This window comes from Gallinula chloropus (assembly GCF_964237585.1).
Source record: "Gallinula chloropus genome assembly, chromosome: 1".
NCBI lineage: Eukaryota > Metazoa > Chordata > Aves > Gruiformes > Rallidae > Gallinula > Gallinula chloropus.
In genome coordinates this window covers 150,411,953-150,434,403 of record NC_140085.1, presented here as the reverse complement: position 1 = coordinate 150,434,403, position 22,451 = coordinate 150,411,953, and the positions used below count along the sequence as shown (strand labels likewise).

Genomic DNA, 22,451 nt, shown 5'->3' with positions numbered 1-22,451 from the left:
TTAAATGGTGCAGAAACAGCAGCTCATTAGGAGTAACTCATCTCATTTGTCTGTACCTATGAAATATAACGGCTAAGAATCAGAAGACACTGTCTTTTCTAACAGATAGAGACACACCTGCAATCGCACAGTGTTTCATACACCAATATTCAACTCAGGCAGAGAAAGGAGGCAGCCAGAATTCCTCAGACCACCTGTCCTTATATACACAATATCTGCATTTGTCGAACACGTTTGGAGGTTTGGGATCTTATGTTCCTCATGTTAAGAATCCTGAGCTTTATTCCAATGAGATAGAATAACTATAGTAGCTGGAATAAACACAGTAAGTGGAATACTTGTATGTTATACAAAGTATACATTATATAATGACACTAATATGAATAACGTGTGTGTTACACAGTAGCTGTTGATCTGGTTATAGGTTTCTTTGAACCTACTGCTGTGAGTTTAGATCTTTAATCAGGTAACAGCTTCAAGAAACTCTTGAAAATTCCAGAGCTTTGGGTTTCTAAACCCAAAGGAAAGATTCCTTGTAATCAGAGCAGGAGGAGTGTTGGATTGTTTATCCTCTGTGTAATACAGAAAATAGGAAGCAATTGAAGCCCACAAGTTTTTTCCTTCTCTGATGCATGACAATCATTCATTACACCTCTACTTCTGACTGATCTACCAGAGTAAAAAATGGGCCCTTAACATGGAAAAAACGCCCCTAAAACTGCATTCAGAATCTCCCATCTCTCCCCTACTGCAGTTCAGAGACAAGAAACCAAAGTTAAAAGAAAGCAGAGCAGAGGTGGGCAATGGATGCGATCCCCACATCTTCCATAATTTTCCAACCTGGAGATGTACGCATATACCTGATTCTGACACCCCACCCACCCCCTGCCCCACTGCCTAAAAAAATGATACTGAGCCTGGAGAGAATAGGTATTGCTAGGTACAGGTACATTTGATGCTGCACAAAGCACTGAGAAACATCTTTAGGAACTGTGAAAGGGGACCCTCAAAGTATGTATCAGCTGCATTTTCAGGTGAGCTCTGTCCCTTTCTTCCATTGGAGCAAAGTCTGATGATGGTTTTTTTCCCTGTCACTCTTCTGGTAACATACAAGAAGCTGACAGAGCAAAACCAAGTAGATGACACTTTTAAGAGGCAGGTGATCCCAAGCCCTCTATATTCAGTGCATCTAAATCTAGCAATATTTTGAGCAAATTACTGAAGCTTAGCAGGTCACAGCTACATTCAAAAGTTGTACCTTTCTATTTATATTTTTTTTCTGTAAGGAGGGACAGAAGTTCTTGTTTAGTAAATTAGCAGGTACGTTTACAAACCAATTTCTTATTTGTATCTGTAATTACTACTGTGTGGCTAGAACGGTGATTAACTTTTTTTGCAAGAATGACTTTTTGGGACTCATCTGCCTTCTTTCCAGATGTCTTGCCTCTCCTGAGTCATAATTACTGGCTTGAGTTCGTACACTAGCCAGGGGACATTAACTACATTTAATTGCTGACAAGTAGCTCAGCTTTTTCAGGGCAAGGGTGAAACAGGCCGTAACTACCAAGGTGGTGCCAACAATTTAGTATAGGTGTTCCCAGGCCAGTGGTGGCATTACACCACTCCATCAATGCCACTGTAAACCAGAGCGCATGGGTCCAAAAACACACAGGCTTGGAGCACTGCCTAGATGCCATAGTACTCATCACCATTTACATACTCAAGATCCTAGGTTTTCGAGGCTTACATCAGCAAGTAGAACAACTCACAGAAGCAGAAAATGAGGGGAGGAAAAGAACAGAGAACTTACAGGCATCTTCATAAAAGGAGCAACTGAAGTCTGCCTGAAGGAACGGGGCAGAGGTGGTTCAGAATGGGCTCAGCCTATGCTAGAAAGATCGGCTCCGCTCCTCAGAACTATTTCGGTGCCTCGCTCCCTCTGCAGGGGTCAATAAAGACTTGCCAGTGCTCCCTTGAAAACACCACTCTGGGCGCTCAGAAGCCAAGTTGATGAGGGCAGCAGAAATACTTAAATGCGGTTGAGATGCTGAGGTCCTTAGTCAGGCCGTCGCTCCCTGGAAGAAGCAGAACATCAATGCCTCAATAAACAACGACTGTACCAGCAAGCCTGAGCGTTTAGGAATGATGAGTCAGTCTCCCCTAAATTAGGGGATTGCCAGTGACGTCTGGAAAAGGGAAAAAAAAAAAACACAAACCGACGATGCCAACACGAAAAGGAGGCAGAAAGGGCGCGCTGTTTGGCTTCGCGGGGGCCCAGGGTAGGTTTTCCAGGCCGGCCCCGCTTTCCCCGCTGATCCTGGCGGGAGCAGGCGTCTGCGGGCTCCGCGGACTTCCCGAGAGGAAACGCCAGGTAAACGCCAGCGCATCTCCCTAATGAGGGACGAGATAAAAATCGCCGGAGCTGACGACTCCGCTTCTCCCCGCCGGGCCGGAGGCCACCCTATGCGGCTCCGTGGGCGGGGCTGAGCCGCCACCGCCTCCCCTCAGAGCCCGCCCCGCCGCCGGGAGAGCGGCTGGAGCGTAGCCCGGCTGCCTGAGGAGGAAGGGGGGGCTGGCGGGGCAGACCACGGCCGGCAGAGAGGGCTTTCCCGGCCTCGCCGCCGCCCTGCTCGCCACAGGCGTGTGCCTGCTGCCGCTCGGCGCCCAGCCGCGGGAAGCCTGTGTGGTGGAAGGACGGATCTGGCAGTGCCGGGGGGTTCAGGGGGAGCCCGGTGAGGAGGGAGGATCTCATCTCCTCCCCACCCCGGACCTGCGCGCTACCAGCCGGCCGGCGGTGGGGCAGCTGCTGGCTACCAACAGTCTTGGCAGCAACTTGGGGAAACAAAGGCAGGCGGCCCCCGGCCAGCCGCGGCCCCGGGTACGGCGACCGACAGCGGGGTCCCACACGACCGCCCGCCGCCGTCCCGGCAAGAGCTGGAACGCGGTTCGCGCGTTGGGCTTCACGTCGCGCCGCTGGATTTGGTTTTAACCCGAAGGTTCAGGGCATCTCAGGCGCCGGTGGAGTCAAATCGCAAAACTGCAGCGGAAAGGACAGCCGTGTGTGACCGGTCCTCAGCTTCAAACGGGGAGGGGAGGGGGGAGCGGGGCGCGCCGGTCTCCCTCCCTCCCCTCACCCCTTATCTAAGTTTGAAAGCCCGCGTCGAGAGGGGGCCGTTTCCAAAGAAACACCCCAACCCGCACGGCCCCCCCACGCCTTCCTACAGCAGCCCTTCCCCGCGGCCGGCGGGCGGAACTCCAGGGGACGGGGCTGTACCCGGCCCCTCCTCCTCCTCCTCTTCCTCCCCACAGGGGCTCAGAGCCCTGTCCGACAGGCGCCCAGCGGAGTAGCAGCACCCCGCCACGGAGCGGTTCCGAAAATTGGCTCCAAGCGCCCCCGGAGGCACTGCCCCCCCTCCCCCCAACACCCCCTCCCCACCCGCCGCAGCCGCTCTGCGGGGGAAGGGCCGCCGCGGTAAGCCCGCCTGCGCGCATGCGCCGCCGCTCAAGGGCAGCTGGGAAACGTAGTTGACACTCGCCCCTGACGGCTCCATTTTAGCCTCGCGCTGCGGGTAGTGCGCACGCGCGGCCCCGCCTCCTCCCCCTTCCTCCTTCCCCCGCGAGGAGGTTACCGCCCCTCTCTGCCGCGGCCGGTATCCCAGGCAGCGTCGTCGCCGCGGCGCCCTCCCTCCCACCTGGCGACGATTGGTCGAAAGCTGCGGGGCGGGACACGAGGGAAGAGGTGATTGGCTGGGGCGGGTGTCACCCGCCGCGGGGATGATTGATGCGGTTGCCTGCTGAGGAGGGAGGCAACGTTTCCCTTCAGCGTCCGGCGCCGCGCCGGGTACGGCCCTGCCCCCAGAGCGGGGTGGCGGCGTCGCTACAGCCGTGGCGTCGCATGGTTCCTTGTCCTCCACTCCGCGCGTCCCTCTTGGGAAAGCTCTCGGAGCTGCTCCGCTCTGGGGTGAGCCCGGTCGCCGCCACCAGCTCGCAGATAGGCGAGAGACTCCTCCAAAGTCCGTGCCCTACCGCAAAAGCATCCAACTTCTCCCGCTGGCAAGCCCCAGCAAACCCGCGCTCTCTTTCCCCTCCGCCTCCCCCCGCGGGTCGCTCTCCTCGCAACGTCCGCGCAACTTCACCGGAGCCTCCGCCTTCCCCTTCTCCACCACCCTCACTCCCCCGCCCGGCCGCCCCGCGGGGGGCTTCCTCCCCACGCCTACGCCGGCACCGAGCCGCCCAGCCCCTGGCTACGACCGCATCCCTGCCGCCTTCCCTCCCCAAACGTGAGTAAGGGGAGGAGGGACGATGAATATGCAGAGGAGCGCTCGCCCCGCCGCGGTTCCGGGAGGGGGAGGGGGGAGAGGGAGTGAGAGAGTGTGTGTGTGTGTATGCGCGGTGAGTGTGCCTCTGTGTGTGTGTGTGTGTGTGTATACAGCGCTGGGAGGGGTGCGCATGCGCCGTGCGTGGCGGGGCCGAATGTTTCCCAAGTGTTTGAAACTGGTATTTGGGTTTTCCACGTTGGATCAAGTGCGGCGTATAGGAGCGAGGAGCCTGCGTTAATATCACCGGGGAGCAGCAGCGGCGGCGGCGGCGGCGGTGAGGAGAGCGGGGAAGGAGGGAGCGGAGAAGAAGCGGAGCCGAGCGGTGCTGGCGCATGCAGAGGAGCTGCCGCGGCTCCTGACAGACACTTTGCAGAGCACATTTTGTTTCCAGATTGTTTCGAAGGAGCTGGTTTAAGCCCCCCTCCTTTCTCCTCCTCCTCCTCCCCCCTCCCTTCACACACACACACACAAATCCCTCTGATTGTTCCTACCACCTCCTTCGTGAATTACCCACAACGACAGCCATTCAATCAGCTGCTGCTGGCTGTAGGGGACTAGCGGAGGGTGTGTGTGTGTGTGTCTCTCTCTCTCTCTCCCTCTGTTTCATACAAGAGGAGTCAGATGTAGCTTCCCTCGGTTTTTTTTCTTTTTTGGGGGGGGGGGGAGCTACAGAGAGAGGTGGGCAGGGAGTGAGCCGTTCATCGGGGTTACCGTCTTTGGAGGGAGCAGCACTTGCTCTCACACACAGGGGGAGAGAGGTGTGGGGAAGGATATTTTTTTTTTTTTTCCCTTTGCCGGATGAAAATGTTGAGTCCTGCAAACGGAGACCAGCTTCACCTAGTGAACTATGTGGAGGATTATCTGGACTCCATCGAGTCTATGCCCTTCGATCTGCAGAGAAATGTCTCCTTGATGAGGGAAATTGACGCCAAATATCAAGGTAAGTGCTTTCTGTATATATATATGTGTGTGTGTGTGTGTGTGTGTGTGTGGTATGGGGCTCGGGGGGGGAGGGTGTCTTTCCCTTTCTTTTCTTCAGAGCCGAGCCTCGGCTCCCCTTGCCCCTCTGCACCCCACAGGGATGGTAGTTTTATTTTTGGGAGGTGAGAGGAGGGAGAAAGCCAGGAGGAGAGATCCGAGGAGAGGGGCTGATCTGCAGCGTTAGCTCTTGTCATGGGGCGGAACAAAAGGTCTCCAGCTTCTCTTATTAAGCAAGGACTCTGCTTTTCTGTGTAAATTGCTGGCCAAGAAGGCGGGGGCAGGGAAGTGGGGTGTGCGGTGCACAAAGGGGGGCCGTCCCCAGCCGTGGGGCTGAGGTGGAAGGGTTTGGGGGTACGGAAGAAAGTGCTGGGTAGACAGAGAGGGAGAGATTACAGCACAACATTTAGGAATGTACAGTATTCATTATGGCTGTAGTAGGGGAGAGAGGCAGCTAGTGAGGGAGGGAGGAAAGGAGGGAGGGAGGGAGGAAGGAGAGGGGGGTTAGGCGAGAGTGGGGGGCAGGGTGCGCTTTCTTCGCTCCCTCCTCGGTGGGTTTCGTTTCACCCCGTAAAACAACCCTGCTCCGTGGGGAAGGGGGGGCAGACGGGACCGGGGTGTGCGGTGCGGGGTGTGCGTGGTGATACGGTCGGGTTTACGGATGTACTGAAGGCTGAAGTGCCCCCTCCCTCTCTCCCTCTCCGCGCTGCCGGCGCTCGGGGCACGCTGTCCCCATGCCCCACGGGCGGAGGGAGGGGAAAGGGAAGGGAAGGCCAGGCCAGTTTGCGCGGGGCTCGGGGCAGCTTTGTCACTTGCTTGCCGGTGTCCGCTCGGGAAAGGTTTGGGGGGGGGGGTTGGGGGGGGGTGGAAGAGAGAGAGAGAGAGGGGGAGGGGAGCGCTTTATTCGGTGCCGCCGGCAGCGGTGACAGCCGGGGCGCCGGGCGGGGAGGACACCTCGGCGTACGGCGCCCCGCGCCCCCGTGCATGTGGCCCTTAAGGGGCGGTGGGCAGCCAGCCCCGCCGTTTTCCCGGTCGCCTGTGGGGCAGCCGGCCAGGGAACACGCCGGCTCCCTGAGGGAAGGGGCCGGGGAAAACTTCAGCGGGGGAGGGGGGGAGTCGGGGGGGGGGGGGGATGTGTGTGTGGTGGTGGGGGGGGTGTGTAATGGAGAGGGCAGGGCGGTCGGCTCGTGTCTCGCGCGCACCGGGCGCCCACCGCGGCGACCGCCACGGGCGCCTCCGCGTTTTGCTGGGGAATCGGTGTCGTTTTGGCTTTTATCAACGCCCCTCGTTAGCATACCGCGCTCCGCCCCGCCCCCGGCCGGGCTGATAGGGGGGGGAAACCGCCTGTGGCCCACCTCCTCCCCCCCTATTGCTCACCGGGCAGGGCTGTTCCCGCCTTGTGCCACACCTCCCCGCCTCTGCCCTCCTCCCCTCCTCCTCCCCCCGCCGTGACGTTTCGAGAAGCAACTTTTCTGTGGGGTTGATTTGAATATCTCGGCCTGCCCCGGCCTTCGGGCTCTGATTGGCTGGGGCGGCGGCAGCGGGCAGGCCAACCTTGGGCGTTCGGAGTGTGACTGACGTGTGTGTGCTCGGGGCGGGGAGGCGCCGCTCTGCCCGCCTCCTCTGCCTCGTGATTGGCGCGCCGGGGCCGGAGGGGGCGGGCGCCAGGCGGCTCCGCCCGCTGCCATTGGCTGCGCTTTCTTCCCTTTTAATTAACTATTATTTTTTCCCCCCGTACTCCGGTGGGGGTTTGTCTCTGGCTCCCGATTGGGAACACCGAGCCAACAGGGGCGGGCCTCTCCCCGTCAGCGGCTCTGATAGGCGCGGGGGTGGGCGGGCCGCCGCCTCCCGCGCCCCTCCTCCCCCGTTTCCTTCGGCTCCCCTGTTAACGCTGCGAACCGGAGGGACCGCCGCCGGTTTCCTGCCGGAGAACAATAGCTGCTCCGTCACTTCCGGGGCGTCGCCGCCGCGCTGGTTGCTAGGAGAAGGCGGCCCCCCCCGCCGCCCGGCGGGAGGCCGTTTCCCGGCCGGTGGCCGCGCAGGGGCCGCCTTACGTTAGGGCCGTTAGGGCTCGCCGCGCCGTAATGGCGGCGCCTCCGCCCTCCCCGGGCCGCGGAGCACGCGGGTTGCCAAGCCTGGGGCGGGGCGGAGCCGCCGGGGCGGGGCGAGCGCTCAGGGTCGGTCCCGGAGGCGGCGGGTGGTGCCGCAGAGGGGCGGGAAGGGGGGTAGGTGAGGGCTGGGGAGCCGCCTGCCCCCCGAGTCCCGCGCGCTGCTGTCGCGGCGGGTGGCGGGACGCGGCTCCCGCCCCTCCTGCCCGCGGAGGTGCCTCCCCACGCCCCCTCAGGAGGCCCCGCCCGCCCTGCGCCGGCCGGCCTGGCGGCGGGGCGAAGGGGAGCTCCCAGGGTGCGCGGGTACGTGCTGGCAGTGAAGCTTTCACAGCGTGCGGCGCCTTTCCCTTCGGGTTTTCTCCTCCTCCTCCTCCTCGCTGCTTGAGCGGCGTTAGCGTCGCTGGGCGTGTGCGCTCGCAGCTGGCTGGCAATTGCGTAACAGGCAGACCGCGCAAAACTCCGCTCTCCGGCCTTTCTGTTAGAGGGCGCCGCGGGTAGGCAGCTCCCCGGGGCGGGCGGCTAGCGCTCAGCCCGCTGCTAGGAGGAACGGCGGTGCAGCCCCGCGCCTCTCCGAGCTGTAGTAGGCAGCTGTCATAGCTGCCTCTTGCTAGCTGGTGCGCCGCTGGATAGCGTGTTTCTGGCACCGGTGCCAAGCAGCCCCTTCTGATGGCCTACCTCTGTGAGGAGACACGTCTGGCATGGTGCCTTACACGCCGAAATGCGGCCGGTGCCCCAGGGTGTGCTTGGCAGGGATCGTGCGGAACTCGAGCCCGCTGCAGCCAGCTTATTTCTACCGCTTAATCCAGCGGTTTCAGGAGGTGGCGTGGTGCGGTGGCGTTAGCGTGTGTATGCGGTGCTGGAGCCGAAGTTTTTGTAGTGCCTGCTTGAAGTCATTAAGGCACTGATTGAGAGAGAGAGAGAGCGTTCTTCCTTAGAGATGCCTACGTGCCATATTCAGATGGGTTAAGCTGATGGCAATCAGTCGAGTGTTAAAACTTAGGTCGTAAAACTACTGCATTTCAGCCATTTAAAATAATTAACACACTGGAATTTTAGTCTTCATGCTTAACCTCCACGTTTGTGGTTGATGGGTTTTTTTCGGTGGTAGGGGTGGGTTCTTGGGGGTTTTTTTCAGTTGGTGTTTTGAGGGAAATTTTTTTTTGGTGGGGTTTTTTGTGTGTGTGGTTTTGGTTTTGTGTTTTTTTTTTTCTTTTTTAGTTAAAAAGGCGTTTACTTAAGATAGTGTTTCGATATGTTATCAAGTCATTTCAGTCGGGTTACATTGTAGCACCTGCTGGCAGGTTGTGCTTAACTGACCTGAGGAGCAAAGGCTGCAGTTCTAAAAACTGAAGTAAAGCTTGGATTAACTTGCCATGTCTTCACAAGAAATGTGGAATGGATGTGTTTTAAACTCCCCAGGCAAGACAAAACCGAAAGCACAGGATAACTATCGTTTGCATATGTAAATAGCTGATCCCACTTTTTCTTTTTTTTTAAAGATTTTAAAAAATAAGTTCATACTTGTGAAATTCAGAGTTAGTTTTGGTAACGCTGTTTTGCAAGTATGTGAGATCCTGGTTTCTGTTAGGGGTGTTGAAGTTAGGTTTCATGTCTCAGGGTATTTTGTTTCTCTAAGGCTGAATGTTCTAACCTGTGAGAAAGGAAAAATCAGAGAAGGAAGAAGATGCAGCAAAACCATTCTGTGTGGTTTTTGAGGACTTTACATGGAAATGCTAAGTGTCTTTTATGTTGGAATTGGTTTGAGTATCATAGTGAAACTTAAAAACATCTGCTTAAAAATACCTTTCTAGAACTCTTCTTGAAACTTTAAACACTTTTGTGCAACGTTCTTTCTTGTACGTTGTTGGAACAGTCCTTGATGGTGCAACTCAAGATCTAACGTATTTTCAGTGTTGGCTTTTTAAATCGGAAGCACCAGCCGTCCCAACTGTTGTATATCATCTTCAGTGTCATCTCCTAACCTTTTCATTGCCATTGAGTAGTCAATGACGATTATACTTCCGTGCTTTAGAAAGTAAGCAACAGGTATTTTACAGAAAGCATAGGGAGGAAATCACCTGAGCATCTTGGGTATTGTAATCCTAATCCTGTCCCCCCTGGGATTTAAGTGGCCTCACGTTTTCAGCAAAAATAACTGGGCAGTACGGGAGGAAGCTTGCCGTAGCATAGAATCCAGCCCCATGAATGCAGAGTTGCTCTGCACCAGCTGTCAGGCATGGTGGCGGTTTAAGTACCTCCACATCTGATTTCTGTGCTGGTTTGTGCTTGCTCCCTCTCTCAGTAAAAAAATCTTTTCCTGACATCTAATCTGACCCTGCCCTGGCACAGCTTTGTGCTATTTCCCCCTGTCTTGTCACCTGGCTAAAGAGACCATTGCCTACCTCTCTACAACCTCCCTTCAGGTAGTTGTAGGCGGTGACAAGGTCTCCCCTCAGCCTCTTCTCCAGGCTAAACACCCCCAGCTCCCTCAGCCGCTCCTCATAAGATTTGCCCTCCAACCCCTTCACCAGCCTGGTTGCCCTTCTCTGGACTCGCTCAAGGACCTCAATGTCCTTCTTATGGTGAGGGGTCCAGAACTGGGCACAGCACTCGAGGTGCAGCCTCACTAATGCTGAGTATAGGGGCACAATCACCTCCCTAGACCTACTGGCTTTACTAATAAGTTTAAAGGGAAGAATTGCCCACATGTGTAAAGTTATATTTAGTTCCTTTTTTTTTTTCTTCTAAATCAGCATTTGTGTTCTGTTCTCACGGGACCAAGTAGAACAAAAGTGATCCACTGGAGTCATGAGCCACTTGTCAGAGAGCAGCTTCAGGGAATCTGTCTTTGCTCAGCTTCGTGCTTGGAAGGAATGATGTGGGGGAGGCTCTGTTTCACCATTCTCCCCGGTCGAAACCGCTCACAGCTTTTGTTTCTTCCTTGCAGAGATTCTGAAAGACCTGGATGATTACTATGAAAAGTTCAAACGAGAGACAGATGCCGTGCAGAAGAGGAGAATGTTGCACTGCATACAGAGATCCCTGATTCGGAGCCAGGAACTCGGAGACGAGAAGATCCAAATCGTCAGTCAGATGGTGGAGCTGGTTGAGAACAGAACCAGGCAAGTGGACAGCCACGTGGAACTGTTTGAGACTTGTCAAGAGACTAATGATACCACTGGAAACAGCGGGAAAGCCAGCCAAGATAAGTCAAAGAATGAGACAATCACACAGGCTGAAAAGCCCAACAATAAGAGATCGAGGCGGCAACGAAACAACGAGAACCGAGAAAACGCTTCAAATAATCACGATCACGACGACATCACCTCAGGAACTCCAAAGGAGAAGAAAGCAAAAACATCCAAGAAGAAGAAACGATCCAAGGCTAAAGCAGAGCGGGAAGCTTCTCCCCCAGACCTTCCCATTGACCCCAACGAGCCGACATACTGCTTGTGCAACCAGGTCTCCTATGGAGAAATGATAGGCTGCGATAACGATGAGTGCCCCATTGAGTGGTTTCACTTTTCCTGCGTGGGACTCAATCATAAACCAAAGGGCAAATGGTACTGCCCCAAATGTAGAGGAGAAAACGAGAAAACTATGGACAAGGCATTGGAGAAGTCTAAAAAAGAAAGGGCTTACAACAGGTAGTTCGTAGACTTTTTGTAGCGAAGGAAAATAAAACCACCAAACCAGTGTATTTATTGTCAACGTCACCTTTGTTGAGGTGAAGGGATTGTAAAATGTATATTTTTAAAGGAGGTTTAAAACTGAACCATTCCTGTTATAGGGACGGCAATAAGCAATTTTGTTTTTCATTTGGTAAACTGTAACGAGAATGTGGTCTGTGGACCAATGTATTCCAAAAGTAAAGTAATAAGAGTTTAAACTGAATTATCTTAAAAGATAAATTAATACCTTTTTGGGGTTGGTTTTTTTTTTTTCAGTGCTGGTAGCACTCTACCCATTAAAATTTTGATGACAAATGTCTCTGAAATGTAATTTCGTTTTCTTTAATGAAAAATGTTATTTACCTTTTGAACAAAGATTGTTAAATAGTTTAGCCTTCTGGTTGTATCTGAATAAAGCTGCAATACATTACAAATGTAACTTCTCTCCATGATAAGCGGTTCAAGAGCAAACAAAAGGAGGGTAAAATTTGGTTCCTGCTACAAAGTGTCAGTATAACAGTTCAATAGCAAATGTTTAAATAGGCTTAGAGGATTATTTTTAAAACAAACAAAAAAAAGAAGTTAATCGTTAAATTTTACACAACAAATATTTTATATGCTGGCCAAGTACCACAAGGGCCATTTTAAAATGATTGAATATGTTTTATATTTAACCAGGAACTGGTTTAGTAACGAGACTTAACATAAATGAAGCTTTATACTGTCACAGATAGTAACGTAGCAATCCTTAAATTGTTTAAGTTGTATAAATGTACATTTTTAAGTGGAGTTGCACTTACTGTATTATACTTGGAAAGGCAGCCAAATGCCATTGTGTAACCAATGCGCATTTCCTGCTGTATGTATGAAAATTGTACAGCTGTGATATTCAGAAATAAATGAAACGACTTTGACAGTTTGCTGCTTTAGCAATCCTGTTTAATGATCACTTACAGAGCTTTAAAAAAATCACAGAATTGTCTCTAACCTCAGCAGCTTCAGCAAGCTACTGCCAGGAAGCCTGAAACTGTTGTAGTAGTAACCAAATTCCAGGTCTGGTAACCAAGCTTCATAGACCTTATGACCAGCAAGGTTGTGCAGGAGCCAAACCAGCATTTAACTTCCCACCCCAATCTACTCTTCTTCTGTGCTCGCAGTCACCCCCAGACCTGGCCAGGTATCTAAAAATGGATAGTGTGGAGCTGGTCTCCTCCAGTTGTTTTCATGCTTTTGCACTACAGGTAGAAATTAGTGCCTGTGTGTTATCAGCAGATAAACCCTCTGTGCTATGGCGTTTCCAGAGCAGCATCGCAGCCGTGCCAGGGCAGCGTTTTTACGCCTCCTAGCCGCCTCCTAGGGGAAGGTGCAGCTGTGGCCAAGGCGCTACGTGTGCCATGGGGTATCGGCGTCCTCTGCGCTCAGCGTCCCGGCGACACTTGGGCACACCACTTCCTTCACCTGGCTGGGCTGATGGCCTCGCCTCAGCCCCTGCCGCCTCCACTGCAAGTGAGAAGAGGACATGACACTTGTGAAACCTGGTGGGTCAGACAGGAGTCGTGTAAGGACATGGGTGGCCTGGGTTGGGTCGCTGGGGTTGGAGGTTTTTTGGAGTTAATTATAATTGTGTTGTTTTGCTTCCTGGACAGCGGCACCATGACACTGAAGTGGTGCTGCTTTTCCTTCAATGTATTGCAGCACGTCTTTCTGTTGGAAGTAGGGGAGACAAGATTTTGGATCCAGTTGAACACGAGGCAGTTGAAGGTACTCCGTGTTTTCCAAAGAACAGCCCCAAGATGCCCTGCATCACCTTGCATGGGTACTCCCTGCCTGACAGACATGCTTACTTGTTGCAGAAGTCCTGTTTCACTTCTCAGTAGGTACACCAAGCGTATGTGCACGTGCAGTCATGTTTCCTGTCACTACAGACTGTCACATAACACTGAGCCACCTTTGCCCTGGGCAAACAGCTGCTCCAAATCTCATCTCCTACTCCTGAGGTGGTTTAGGGTTGGTGTGTAACTACTCTGTTACCTGTCTCTTTTCTTTCTCAAGCCTTCTCGTTTCTTATTCTCCCTACGTGCTTACGGGTCTTTCCTGCTCCTCCCTCCCTTCACTTGCTGTTGTTGCTGCTAATCCCAACGTTTCTGATCTTTTCTGCCTCAGCCATTCTGTTGTCCTCCCACCAGCCTACGCTGAGAATGTCCCTGCTTAGCAGGACTGTACTTGTGAAAACCCAGTGAAACTTTATATAGGAACCGGTACAGACACAGTTACAAACTACAGCCGCTCTCACGGAATTCCTCTGTTAGTCCTGCAGGGCGTTATCACAGAATCGTAGGGGTTGGAAGGGACCTCCAGATATTGAGTCCAACCCCCCTGCCAAAGCAGGTTCCCTAGGACAGATCACACAGGGAGGTGTCCAGATGGATCTTGAGTATCTCCAGAGAAGGAGACTCCACCACCTCCTTGGGCAGCCTGTCCCAGGGCTCTGTCACCCTCACTGTGAAAAAGTTCTTCTGCATGTTGGTGCGGAACTTCCTGTGCTCCAATTTGCAGCCATTGCCCCTTGTCCTGCCCCCACAGACCACTGAAAAGAGGCTGCCCATTTCCTCCTGTCTCCCACACTTCAGATACTTATAGACTGATCAGATCCACTCTCAGTCTTCTTTTCTCTAGGCTGAACAGTCCCAGCTCACTCAGTCTTTCCTCACAGGGGAGATGCTCCAGGCCCTTAATCATCTTCGTAGCCCTCTGCTGGACTCTCTCCAAGAGTTCCTTGTCTTTTTTATACCAGGAAGCCCAGAACTGGACACAATACTCCAGGTGGGGCCTGACCAGGGCAGAGTAGAGGGGGAGGATCACCTCCTATGACCTGCTGGCCACAATCCTTTTGATACACCCCAGGATCCCACTGGCTCTCTTAGCCACCAGGGCACACTGCTGGCTCATAGCGAACCTGTCATCAACCAGGACCCCCAGATCCTTCTCCACAGAGCTCCTCTCCAACAGGTCATTCCTCAGCCTGTACTGATTCAAGCAGTTATTTCTTCCCAGGTGCAAGACTCTACACTTGCTTTTATTGAACCTCGTTTGGTTTCTTACCAGATGAACATGAACAGCCAGGAAAAAAAGTTCAGAGGGATCGGTAGGACAGTATTGGCATGGCCCTTAAATGCATGTATTTCCAGCGACTGAAGGCTGGCTGTGGCGTCCCATGTTTCTTTGCAAAAGACATCAGCGAAGCAGCTTGGAGTTATATCATTTTCCATGTTTTCCCAAGACTTGTGTTATTTGCCCAACTCACCCTCTCAGGGGCTGCACCATCCTTCTGCTGCTTAACCCTGAAGGTTGACTGGATGGGCCTAATGCCTAATTACTTCACAAGAACACAGGGGAGCTCTGCCGTGGCACTAAGCTCTTCGTTGATGGGAGCAAAACCATCTCATGTTACACTGACCCTGCCAAGCTCCATGTGCCGCCCAAACTTTCTTCTGGCTTTGGTGTCTTGTCCAAAGCCCCGTCTTAACAAAACGTCTTTACAAATTCTCCTCAGTTCTCCAGCGTGAATTTAACAGTCGTGAGGAACCTGCCACCCTTTGAGCCAATTTTCGTTATTTCTACGTGACTGACCAGCTAATTTACAAGTTCCCTCGTAGCGCCCAGCGGGGTGACAGTGCTGTGATTTGGGGGAGATGGCTGCAGGTTTGAGAAAACATCTGAATCTCTCAGTGATCCATCAGTTTCAACTGCTATATCAGCTGAAAGCGTCCCAATTAAGCAGAAAGACCATCTCCATTAAGCAGCAGCAACCCTGGCCATGTATATCATTAGGTTTAAATAGGTTTCTTACTAATTAAACACAGTTGCTGGTTAACTGTGTCTTAATTTCGTGGAGCATGCAGAATAAATACAATTGAATTGGACTGCTCCACTGGTCTCATTTTTTTGCTGGGGTATTTTTAGTTAATCTTTTAAATTGTAATGGTAATGAGAGAGGCAAAACGTTGTAAACTGTTTTACAGAATATAATACAAAAAAAAAGTTCTCTGTACTAGAGATGCCTCAAACCCAAATTTTAATACCCTTGGGAGTGCACCCTGTTGCTTTAGTTAGACGAGTTACTATCCTCATGGCCTGCTTGCTCCATGTACCTGTAAAAAAACCCACCCCTGTGCTAGCCAGAGCTCAAAAGAGCTGCTAATTCCTCGCTTCCAAGTATCAAAAGTAGGGGGAGCATCCAATGTAGCATCAAAAAATAATGAAGCCGGTAATGCTTCACGCAGCTTCTTACTTTACCGTGTATTACTGAAGTCCTAGATGAAACAAGTAGGAGGAATGACGCAGCAAGGAAGAACACTGTGAGCAAAGGAAGTATGTATAGGAAGTGCTGAGAGACAGTATTAAGGTTTTCTCCTGAGTTCAGGATGCCTAGATGACTTTTCCCAGGAAGTGTTTATTGTTGTCAGTAGTCAAAAATAGCTGTCGCGCCTCTGTCCCCTCTCACAGTGTGGAAGCCATGTTAGTGGCCAGGAGTGAAGCATGGAGGGCTGTTGGCTCTCCCTGATCATGGGCTTCTTTCTGATTGTCTACATGTGAAGCCGGATTACCTGGTTAAATGGCTTGGTAGTTCAGCTCACTGTAAAGACTTTGCCTGTTAGCCATCTAGTGTAGGGTCATGGATTCTCAGATACTGCAGTAACAAAGAGTGTGGAAGTAATCCCAGTTTCAGTAGCTTAAGTAGGAAGTAAGCCTTCCTACACAGCCATCAGCCAAGACTGAGGGCTGGAAGAGACTCTCAGGGCGCAAGAAGGTGCGGGTAGTAGATGACCTCGTGCTTGGCGTTGTGTCATAGTAGACAAGAAACTTAACATGAGCCAGCAGTGTGCTCTTGCAGCTCACAAGGCCAATGGTATCCTGGGGTCCATCAGAAGAGGGGTGACCATCAGGGACAGGGAGGTGATTGTCCCTCTCTACTCTGCCCTTGTGAGACCCCATCTGGAGTGCTGTGTCCAGATCTGGGGGCACCAATACAACAGTCTTTGTTGTATTGGTGCCCCCAATACAATACTGTTGGAGAGGGTTTAGAGGAGGGCCACAGAGATGATTAGAGGGCTGGAGCACCTCCCCTATGGAGAGAGGCTGAGGGAGCTGGGCTTGTTCAGCCTGGAGAAGAGAAGGCTCTGGGGGGACCTCATTGCAGCCTTCCGGTCCCTGAAGGGAGCATACAAACAGGAGGGGAATCAACTTTTAAAAAGTAGATAATGGCAGGACAAGGGGGAATGGACTGAAGCTAAAGGAGGGAAGGTTTAGATTAGATTTCCTAATAGGGGGAAATTCTTTACAGAGAGAGTGGTGAGGTGCAGGAACAGGCTGCCCAGAGAGGTGGCAGATGCCCCATCCTGGAGGTGTTCAAGGCCAGGTTGGATGGGGCCTTGGCTAGCTTTGGCCAGATCCAGGCCTGGAGGTTTGTGGCCCTGCCTGTGGCAGGGGGGTTGGAACTCTGTGATCCTTCCAACCCAGACCATTCTATGATTCTATGACTGGTGGTATGACCGTTGTCCACGTGGGTGCTGGCTGAACTGGGCCTTTCTGCCTCACGCATTGGGGAAGCGTTCGCGGTGGAGATGGCATTTGGTTTGCTGACAAGTTGTGTAAGAGATTAACATATCTGGGGCCAGTAACTTGTGTCATAACAACAATATGCACTTAAACTTGGATCTTTTAAGTGAATGCTGTGAAACTCGGGTTAGACAGAGAGAGTCACCTTTATACTCTCACTTTGTAGAAAAATTAATGCACGTTAAGTGACTGCTGTCCCCTTGGTGCTATACATCCTGAACTCTCTCATCATACAAGACACTCCACTAGTTAGATTTCCTTTTTTTTTTCTTCCCAAAATAAATCAAACTTGCAAAACCAAGTTTTTTACTGATAAGGATGAGAAACCCAAGTGAATTTTGCGTAAGTGATTTACCTGCCTACAGAAAGGAATGTTTTGCTATGTTAATTAAAAGATACACATCAGGGGACTTTTCTTTCTGTCAGCCTCCTCTCTCCTTGAGATTTGCATGGTTTCATCTGAAATAAAATGCTCCATTCTCATAATAGCTTCGTCAGTCTTATAACTTAGGGAACAGACAATTTATTGAGAGCTGTACCAGTAAAAGATGAATTGGTAGATACATGTTCCGTCGAGTGATTTTATTCAACAACTGAAAGATTAAGGGCAGTTCTTTAGAAAAGTCCCCTGAGTTTGCATGCTTTAGTTTGTAGGTGTCCCTGGAGGACATTGAAGGTAGGAGGAAATGAGTGGAACATGTTTTAAACTTTCATTGAGTCTAATCTGTGGTCACAGTCACTTAGAAACTCTGATCATTTTGGCACCGTGTCACCGCAGAACAGAAATATGATTGATTGGGTGCCCTGATTTTGCATTTCCATGCTTTATTAGGATGCAATATGTTTTGTCTCAGGTTTATATTTGCTGACCCCATTCTACTTGGGTTGGAGACAGCTTCCAGAAGACAAAAGTAATATTTTAAAGTTAAAATTGCCCATGCTGCTCTCAATCTTTGTTATCCACACTTATTTTTTACCCCCCTGGGAATATTGAAGGTGTCATGAGAGCTCCCGTATGCTGAGCCCTTAGAATCAACACAAGGAAAAGGGAGAGGAAGACTCACAAAGAGTGGAAGTAAGGCTACAATGCTAAGGTAAACAGATGGGATTTGATATCAAAAGTCATCCTCCCTGGGCCTTAAAAGATTTGGGGGACTTCTATCTAAGCAGCTTCAAGGAAAATAGAGAATTACATTTCTGGGGGGAAAAAAAAGATAACCACAATGATTGTGACATTTTTGCACTTCCAGGTTTGCTGAAAGGACTGTCATGTGCGGGGTCAGTAGGAGAATTTTGCAAAGCCAGAACCATGTTTTGCTGTACATGGGAATATTGACGAGCTGTTAGAAGTCGGTTACCAAAGTGTCCTGTCATCTACAGATTTACAAGGTTTCCTATTATCTATAGATGTTATTTTACAGAAGGTACCGCTGCCTGGGAGGTGTCACTTGTGTCCACAGATGTTCCAAGGGAAGCCAAAGAACCTCCTTTGTGCAGGTCAGAGGCCAAGGGCCCACCTACTGTGTCAGGCAGAGCAGAAGGGTGCAAGTCTGTATTTGACCTCAGCTCACTGTCAAGAAACAGGCAGGTGTAACACACCTGATGAGTGGATGCACTTCATTCTCTGCAATACAGTGAGCAAGTCTTGGAAAGCTTATAGATCTCCCTACCTGTCAACTGCTTCTACTGGACAGTCTGTGGTAGTGTATGCATGCCATAGATGGGGAGATTCTGCAGGTGTTTGAAGAACAAGGTCACAGCAGTAATTACAGAGCTGCTGTGCCTTCTCCAGTCCTGCTGGAGCGTGAACAGACCGTAGAGGATGTCCTGGCTTAACGGCAACCAGTACCTGAGTCTCACCCAAGGTGGTGGGGAGGAGAATAGGAAAAAGCCCTAAGGGGCTTTTTATCTCAGCCTAAAGGGTTGAGATAAGGACAGATGCAATTGCTCACTGTGTGTGAGAGGGAAATAAAACACCCTGATGGCCAGCTTGTTTCCCAGCAGTGAATCTGCCTCCCAGGTAGCCTCCCCAGTTCTACATGGAGCATGATGCTATACGGTGGGGAATATCCCTGTGGCCAGGCTGGGTCAGCTGTCCTGGATGCACTGTCCCAGCTGCTTGTGCACCTGGCAGGGTGTGAGATGCTAAATAGTCCTTGGCTTAGTGTAGACGCTACAAGTACCCATGAACAACTAAACTCATCAGTGTGTTATCGACGTTATTCTCACACTAAATCCAAAGCAGAGTGCTAGACCAGGGACAGGAAAGAAAAATGACTTTATCCCAGCCAAAACCAGGACAGAGTTAGGTTTCTGCTTGGATGCAGAAAGGATTGCTATAGGATTGGGATTCCCAGCAGTCAGCTCTTGGAATGGAATGTCTTTTCAGAGGGATATGAGCATTTCTCATTCCCGCCCCCCCAAATCATTTTAGGTAAACTGTGAAGACCACAGGACAGAGGTGAAAGGACTGTACATAAATGAGGTGAGGTGTGCAGATGACTGCTTGTATGTGGCATGGTTTGGAGAAGGTCATTACATACAATAATCTTTAAAAAAGCCAAAAAGGACAATCTGGGGAACTATGGGCAGGTCAGCCTCGCCTTGGGCCCTGGGACAATTATGGAGCAAGTCCCCATGGAGCACGTTTCTGGGCACGTGGAGGAGAATGATATGCCTTCAGCATGGCTTTACTGAGGGCAAAATATACCTGAGCAGCCTGTTTGCCCTCTGTGAGATAAAGGCTGGATTTGTGAATGAGGGGCGAGCACAGGATCTCATTTCCTTTAATGAGGTGAATGTCTTTCACTTCAACTTCAACAAGGCTTTTATCATCATCTCACATAATATTCGTACAGCTGAACTGGGAATTTGCACTCTGGAAGGACAACTAGATGGCTAAGCAGCTCTTTGGATGCTTGGGCTCAGAGATTTGTCGTTAATGGGTCATATACTTTCTTCCTGGGAGCTGGTACTGCAGGTCTGTCCTGTGACCTGTCCTGAACATCATTATCGGTGAACAGGAGGAAGCAGTGAAGGGCTCTTTTGTCAAGGCTGCCAGTGGCACTAAAGTGGGATGGTGGTACCAGTCAATGATGCTGGGGCTGCCATCCAGAGGGACCTTGGCAGGCTGGAGTGGGGGGCCGGCGGGAACCTTGTGCAGTTCAGCAAGGACAGCTGAATTCATACAGCTCTCCATGAGTCCACAGGGAAACACCTGCTAGCTCTGAGTTCAGATATAAGAATCCATCGAAGCATTGGTGACGAGCCTGTTGTGTCACCTGTGGGGACCTGTTAACCCATCCTTGACTGATCTTGACACCAGTTTACAGCTCTGGGGTCTTGCTGGATGGTATTATTTTTTTTCCCTCAGAAAAGGGTAATCCATGGTGATTTCTTCTCTGTCAAATACAAACAGATGGACATATAATCACCAACTTTTCTATGCCTTTTCCTCAAGCAGGGTGCAGAGGAAGGGAGTCCCTGGACTGTAGAATTTACCTGGTTTTGTTGTGCCTCAGGTAAGTTCCCAGCTCCCCACATCTTCTTTCCAATCAATTTTAAAATACTCAAAACCTGTGATCTATTTTTGACTGCTGGTTTTTTATTACTATGTTACCACCTGGGTATGAACAGAGCTGGCTGAAGTGCTTGCAGTGATAGGAAAAAATTTGGAGCTGAAACACTCCACAACTCCTAAATAAACTTGTGTAGCAGTGGGGTTTCCTGAGCTTAGCCATCCATGCGACTGGAGCGATGTGGAACTTGTCTGGTTTTGGAGTTGTGTTTTCATAATTGCAATAAAGTTTTCATACTTTCTTAACTGCAATTTTAGAATCACTGAATTAGAGAACCACAGAAGGATTTGTGTTGGAAGGGACCTCAGAGATCATCTAGTGCCACCCTCCTCGACATTTTCTTTCTAGATATCCTGTAACTCAGGAAATGGGAGATTCATGGGGAAGAGACCATGCTCACCGGAAAGGAAGATGAAGTTTTCGATGAAAAGGATGAGAGACAAACAGAATAAAACCATGCACAGGCCTATATCGTGGGTCAGGAGCTGGTGCCTCTGCCACCTTGTCCTCTGTGCAAGGTGTGCAGCTGTTTTTGCTGTTGCTGTGGTGCAGCTGGGCACAGCAGCAGGACTGCACTGACCCGAGCTACATCGATGTTACAGGCACTGGGGAGAAAGAAAGCTTTTCTGACAGAGCTGAACCTCTGACATATAGGGGATGTCATGTGCCTCAGTGTGTGTGCCTGCAAGGGGCAGGGTGCTCCAGAGGGCGATGGGGGCCTGCCCAGCCCCTGAGGGGTCTTTTTCTTGGTTGTGGCAGCGTGCCTGTGAAACCACATTTATCCATTTTATCTGCTTTATGCTAATAGAGAGCTGTTTCTGCAGCTTCTGAATTTATCTAGCCCAAAGCAAGACCAACCAGTTCTCCTGTGCGTACTGTAAGGAGCAAGAGTGAAGATGAACATAAATGAACCCAAAGAACAGGTGCTGCTGCAGAAGATGGGGAGTTGGGACTAAATTGTCATTCACATGCATGAGCACAATTCCCGCCGGTTTCATATCTCCCATCTCTATGGGAGATGTGTACGGTGCCTTATCACCCAGCCCACTCCATCCCCCCCATCTTTCTGTGCCCAATTCTGCTGTCAGATGAACCCCTACAGCTTTCAGCAAAGCCAGCTGGAATTCCAAATACGTGTTACATGATGAGCTTACTTGCTTAAAACAAGTCAGTAAGTCTGGTTTGCACAGCACAACTGGGAATTCATTTTGTTCTAGCAAGTCTTGATTTTTTTTCTTCCTAGGGTTCCCATGAGGCAAACATTGCCAGGCTTTTAGGGTACTGGACACATTAAATTACCCTGTTATGATTCCCTCTGTCGCTACGGAATGGCTTGCCTGCAGTGACTGGGTACGTGCAGATTTGCTGTGGGGAAAGTGTAGGACAATTGCTAAATATGCCAACAAGGAAAAGAAAGAAGATAGCTATCTACCACATCCTCTCCCCTAAATCCCCCCTTCAGCTCTCCCCTGCTCCCTCTGCACCCACAAAGCAATGGTAACCTGCAAGTCTGCAGTCCCCAACCTGTTGGGCTTGAGCTACTGGTGAATCTCCATAAATTGTTTGTGCAGCTTTTCTGGGGGCTGAAGTGGGTATTAAGTAAGCTTTCCCTTTCTTAGAAAGAAGTGATTCAGGATGCAGGCAGCACTAGGAGGCGTGCTTTAATGAAAAGTGCATGGGCTGGGGTTTGTCTAAACTTTGAATAACGATGTTCTTGGTCCAGCTCTGCTCAAGCAGCTTCTCTCATGCCTCTACCTCCTTCTTCCTCTGTGGTGTGCCAGGAAATTAAAATTAAAAAAAATAGTGGTGGTGTTAAGGCAAGAGAAACCCATGATTTTTAGAACTGTTGAAGAATATCAACGCTTGTTTTTAAAGACCAGCAACTTACTACCTGAGGTTTTCTGGGTGGTCTGGAAAAGTAAGTGTATCCTTCCCCATCGCTGTGTAAAAATGAAGGCTGACATGCAGGGGTGGTGTTGAGGTGTTCAGGGTGGTGGCAGCAGGCTGATGGGAGGCCATGGATGGAGCAAGCCAGGAACCTTTAGCACTTTCAGAGGAGGGCAGAGAGAGCAGTGGCTTATGTTTCAGCAGCCAACATATATTTAAACAGCAGTATTGTTACTTTGTCCCTTTATCTTGAGCTTTGGCTAAAACAGATACATATTTTTTCAATTTAAA

At 50.9% G+C, this 22,451-nt stretch overlaps 1 protein-coding gene across 1 annotated transcript; it reads left to right on the top strand.

Annotated features, from left to right (window-relative positions):
- Positions 1-4,595: 4,595 nt before the first annotated feature.
- On the top strand, positions 4,596-11,979 carry ING1 (inhibitor of growth family member 1). Its single transcript, XM_084270810.1, has 2 exons — positions 4,596-5,259; positions 10,353-11,979. Exons 1-2 carry the CDS (start codon positions 5,118-5,120, stop codon positions 11,054-11,056), a joined length of 846 nt encoding a protein of 281 aa, XP_084126936.1. The 5' UTR covers positions 4,596-5,117; the 3' UTR covers positions 11,057-11,979.
- The last annotated feature ends 10,472 nt before the right edge of the window (positions 11,980-22,451 follow it).